At 43.7% G+C, this 5,825-nt stretch overlaps 1 protein-coding gene across 1 annotated transcript; it reads left to right on the top strand.

The window, feature by feature from the left end:
• Nucleotides 1–66: 66 nt before the first annotated feature.
• On the top strand, nt 67–552 carry PHALS_02260 (Protein kinase-like domain; the record flags this gene model as incomplete). Its single annotated transcript, XM_024716726.1, has 1 exon — nt 67–552. The coding sequence occupies one exon, from the start codon at nt 67–69 to the stop codon at nt 550–552; it is 486 nt and encodes a 161-aa protein (XP_024582296.1).
• Nucleotides 553–5,825: the final 5,273 nt, after the last annotated feature.

Here is a 5,825-nt window from a genome sequence, read left to right as displayed (position 1 = left end):
AATGAACTCAGCAAGATTCCTGCTTCTTGTCTCCCAATAGGTTGCACGCCCAATTACGCGAGAATCATGAGAGAAGTGTATGCAAATGGCCACGGAAAAATCATCAAGTTTGTAGAAGGACGCTATGGTGACACCGTGCACCGCTTTTGCGCATCTAAAGGAAATGCACCGCCATTGTTGAGCTGTGAGCTGGTGAGTCCAAATGGTATTTGGTGGCGTGTTGAGATGGAAGAATGGGAACTGAAGAGTAGAACAGAAGCTACTAATCCTGACGATGCCCAAAGCCAACTGAAGTTGCTGCTTGATGAGTTGCGTGAAAATAATTTTGTCCATGGAGATTTGCGGCCACCCAATGTGTTTCTCCATGGCTCGCAAGAGAAGGTTGTTCTAATTGATTTTGACTGGGCAGGTGTTGCTGGTGTCGACATTTATCCTTATGGGATGAATCTGGAAATCAATTGGCCTAAAGGCGCACATGGAGGAGCCAAGTTGGATCTAGTTCATGATTTGGAATGGCTATATCGAATGTTTCCATCCGAATCAAAGTGTTGAATTTAACCTTTATTGTCCAAGCAACGCGTGCTGCTTTTGTTCTTCATGGCTCTCAGTCATAGCGTCGCAACCTTTGTGCATGACCTCTGAGATAAAATAGCTAATTTTGTTATGACGTGTAGCCAGACCGATATTATCAAGTCAATTTTGATCTACAGTAGTCAATTCACAATAACCGAGGACAAATGTGGCCATGTCAGTGAAACACAGAGGTTCGCCAAAAAAATGCCATATGGAAAAATCTTGAAAAGCTTGCACTTAAATTATTTTTTATAGTATCTATGAGCCGGTGGAACTGATTTGCGATCACGCTTTCACTTATTCTTACCGTTATCTACTTGAAATAAAGCACAGTCTTTCACAAAGGCTGAAGTGTCATAAATGACATGAATTGACCGATGTTGATTTGTACGAGCCAAAATGGGGCATGCCCGTGACTTCGTCCCGCTTTGAAGGCCGTCCGTTCTGCCGCACCTCATTACGATTCAACATCCTGAAAAAAAGATTGATGAGGGGTTGTTCTGTGTCAATATAGTTTATGCTACATTTGTGCAAGTAGTTGGCCGCCACCGCCGCCAAGCCACCTTGTGAAAATATGAAGTCAGAGACGTTGGGAAAGCAACAATAGCATTTATTCTTGTGGAATTTGCACTTAGGCCTTGATTCCCACAGAATGAAGATTTCGTCGGCACCATATACACACTTGTTTCATTGCAAGCAAAAAGTATATTCAGACACATCACTTGAGCGCCAGTCGCATGTATTAAATGTGGTTCTCTACATCAGATTTACCGTACTCTGTGTAATTATCGACGGGTATTTTGTCGAAAATCTTTTTTTACCCAGTCTTGTTGAGGTTTGAACAGCTGCCTCACCAGAGTCACTGGCGCGTTTGACGGTCCCTGTGGCATAATCAGCGCATCGCAAAGAAATTGATTGTTTTTGAGAAGCAATTGATGTTAATCATCAACCTAGTTCATAGCTCCAAACAAGATAGAACCGGCCATGCTGTTCTGCAGCAAGGAATGCAGCTTTCGCTGGAATAGTGGCTGCATTGAGTTTGATGTATACACGCACGATTCGTCACTTGCCGTTAGCCTGTCTGACACAAAACGTCGACGCTAAGATGGATGCTTCACTCTCTGACACCAGTCTTGCGTCATGCTTTGCATGGAAGAGAGTTTTTGAAGACGTCACACTGTTTCGTCGGCTACGGTTATTGCTACATAACGCAAAAAGTAGCTATTTCCATGACGTATTTCCGATCTATGGGTAACACGCTTTGTGAACATCTTTTCATCGCGTCGTAAAACTACTTCCACAACGGATAGATAGAATTCAGATAGAATTCATGAGACTACATGTCCGACTCATCGCCCTCAGTGTCCTGCGAGAGTCCTCAATGTCAAAATTCATCCATAATAGTTGAAGGGCTTTGCACTATTTTAAAGTAGCCGTGTCAATTTGGTAATATCGCTGTCTTACAAATCCTTGCACTAAAATATCACTCATGACAGATGATGAGCTTTACTCCTCCTTTGAAGAAGCAGCCGTACCATTTTTGTTACTTACTATCTTGCAAGTTCTCGTGCGTAAACCCATGGTATAACTGTTCTAGCTCTAGCTCTCTTCAATAAGACTATCTGCCGGAAAAATAAAGGGAGGCTATTCTCCGAACAACACCGGCCTTTCCATTCACAAATTACTCATCTTTCTCGCCACTTATTCGTGAAGCTGCACTGCTCTGTACGATAGAACCGTCATGCGGAAGTGCTGACTCAGCAGTACCGTCACATCGAGGAAAGGATGAGCCATCCTTCTTATCTCCAGGGCCCAGCCCTTCTGCTCGCAACTTCAGGTCGTTCTTCAGTTTCGCTGACTCTGGCACGGGAGATTGCACCATCCACCCGCTCCTACTCATCGCGGGCCAAGGCACAGAAGACAACGGCTCATAGTTGTTCTACACTGTTGTCGTCTATTTACTTTAAAGGATATACCATATGGATGGCTTTGTTTAAAAGGAACCTCTTGTCTTGTTCTGAGATCGCAGCTTAATGCTGCATCCACCTTTCACACCTTGCTGGAGGCACTTAACAATACCACTGCTAACAGTTCGGACAATTTCATGTCTGTTAATGAGCTTTTGCAGCTTCATGCCCACACCAAAAGCGCTGCTACTCCGGTCAGATGTGGGGCTATGACCCGCTGAACCTTCACCTCGAAAAGTACGTGGTACCATACCTTTACGACATCCAGTAGATCCGCGGCTCTTGGCGCTCCAGCCACATCATACCTTGGGATATGATCATATATCACAATTTAAGCTCAGAACTAGACAGCATTCACGCTGTCAAAGTCGTCAAATATATCAGAAGTATTAACCGAATCTCCGATATTCTTACCATTATCCTCATCGCAAGACCAACAGACATTGTATCCGTATTTGGCATCTCCAATGCCTCCGTATTTAGTATACCGTTTTTAAAAGGCGCGCGTTGTTTAAGATTGAAGGACGCTTCTGAATGCATCGGATCAATTCTTGTCCTCATTGGGCCCAGGTCGTCAACATCACAACCATCGAACGAACTTGGACTCTTAGTGCCGCTCTTTGAGAAAATGTCACTTTTTCTTATATGCTGGCTTCCATTTACCACGACTTTCACAAGGTGCAAAAGAATATACAGTCCCTCCTTGAAGTTTGCTAGCGACACATTTGTTAGACGCCAATGCGTGGAAACTCCACTTTAATTATTCAGTGGCAAGAGAAGGGAGCTTCATGGCGCCGATGTTTTTTACTTCCTTCAACAAATGTTTCATTTGCGAGAATCGCCAAGCTGTGAAAATTGCTCTTCCTGTTCAGCATGATTTTGGTTTCATCGACCTCGGCGTCATCGGAGATCTTATCACGGAGGTACTGCTAGTAATCTATGTGTACCCGGGACCTATCTACTACGAAGCTCCATCATCTTTGTGATTGTCGATATTTTCGTGCTTCATAAATGTTCAGAAGTAAGCAGAAATACAATGCGAGTTTTAAACAATTTGACGAAAGCGTAGTGTCATCGTTCAGTACGTGCAGCATTACAGTCTATCACCAATTTTGATATTTTGAGCGGCCTGGCGTTCTATCCATACATAAGTCTCTAAAATATTTAATTGTCCCACGGAAAAAGTTGTGTTGCATTCATGCAACGGGTCTAGTGTGTTTCTTACGACTCAATCGTCGATTTCAGATGCTTTCAAGTACAACGTATTTGTCGCACACCTTGTCCAAATCTGATGTATGTTAAAACAGGTGCTCAAAACTGTATTCGGTAGTTTGCACAATTGTAAAAAAATAATGTGTACTTAGGCAATAATTCGGTATGTATTGCATTTCGGAGCACCTCAAGCGAGTAGTTTCGTCCTAGTCCTGGACTCGAAATAATACGCCCATATTCAAATTCGCATGACTTGAACGCCATTAGTTACTACGAAAGTTGGGACCCGCACGTCGTTTAGAATTGAGCTCTGGCGTTTCATGAAGCTACCCCTACCAAAAAGCAGGCTTTCTTTGACGTGGTAAAATAGTTCTGGTGCAAAAGATGAAATCTGCCCAAATTGAATAAAAAGACTATTGGAAGGAAGAGGTGGCTGTGAGCTGCGGTCTTTACAGTATATATATACTGCGACAAGAATAAACGACGGTCCTAGAGGTACCTGAGATGGAAATTTAATAAAAGCAGTCAAGTGGTGCCACGCTTTAGCCGCAAGAGACTCTATGCCTCACATAGAAGGACCATGCCTTCAATTCATTAAAATTGACACAGGCTTGCCGTAATGTGTCGGCACTGCTAAATTTGGCGCTTTCGAGTGATGCTCTTATACGATAGGTTAATGGAGTTATATGGACTCGTACAGATGAGAACATACACCTGTTAGCGGAGTTATTTAGGTTGCTGTGAGCCTTGCATAGAAGGAGCTTTTCTCATAGTGTCTGCGTTTGGCGCAAGGAGCTCTGGTTTGTACGCCTCGAATCAAAGCAGAACCAAGAGCGTTTAACGTAGTAAATACAGAGTTGCTTCTACAATTTCATTGGGTAGCATGCATCCAGAGACCAATCAATATCTTTAAGTTGAGGCGAACAGCCCGCTTGTACCACGGATCTCTCCTCTTTAGATCCCCATCATCTGTTAATCAGCGATAATTTGCGTCCTTTCGTATACTTAAAATTAAATAATAGGTTGTGTGGATTCCATACAATTGTATAAAAGTGAAAAAGTCAACTGCAACAAATCATTTTCGGGAGTGATTGATGGGCAAGGGCTGCCAGCTTTTACGTGGAGCTTTAATGAATTCGCGAGAGCACCAGCAGTGTAATCGGCACCTAGTGGAGTGGATGTGGTACCTTCACTTTGAGCAAATGTGAAATTTTCAAGTCCCACTTTGGCATTACACTGTTGCCGTTGCTGCTCGTTAATCTGGGTTGTTACACTCAATAATGCAGCGGAAAGTTGCACTTCGCTGCGCACTTTCCACATATATTGTAATGCAACCTTGTTGCAAACCTAATAGCGGTTATAGGTGTCTCATGGCGATGCAGGGCTTATAACAACAAGAACTGAAGGTGCTGCCTCCATCAGCGTCGATGCATTGTACTTCGCAAGTTCAAGCATGCATGGTGACTCTAGTCAACATCTGCCTGTAAAGCCGGCCTTCAAATCGGTCGGGAGAGTAAGGTGATTCGAATTCATCATCCATTACGCGAATTGGGCGCGGTACGCTGCAGCACTCACCAGTATGTAATACTAAAGGTAAGATACTTATAAAGGACTCAAGTTTCCTCGACCGTTGCTGCTCAGAGCTACGACAATGTTTATGAGAAGCTGCAACGGGGTAGGGTCAATTACCTTTGTTTTACCCTCGATGTGTGTAGAAGTCCACACGTATATGCGTGCTAGGGTCCCACACAATGCGACAAGCAACTTTGGTTTGTTTCAAATCACGACATGATGAGACTGACAATGTCAGTGTGGCTTTTGCATCAACATATAGATAGGCTGGGCCCCTGAACTAAATTTGGCTCACTAGATACGAGATAGACATCATTGTGAGCCTTGCGACGGGGTGTAGCAGCACGTTTGGCCGTAAACGTGTAATCTTGGAGCTCGTCACTTTATTAGAGGGGAGGCAGATCATTGAGAACGCCTCCTCCCTATTGAAAATCTCGGCCGTATGTCACCAGGTCAAAGCGGAGGTATTGGGTAAATCGATAATCACAGTGACCGCTCTCT

The sequence above is a fragment of the Plasmopara halstedii genome (assembly GCF_900000015.1).
Source record: "Plasmopara halstedii genome assembly, contig: Scaffold_1878, whole genome shotgun sequence".
NCBI lineage: Eukaryota > Oomycota > Peronosporomycetes > Peronosporales > Peronosporaceae > Plasmopara > Plasmopara halstedii.
This window is presented reverse-complemented; position numbering and strand designations above follow the sequence as displayed.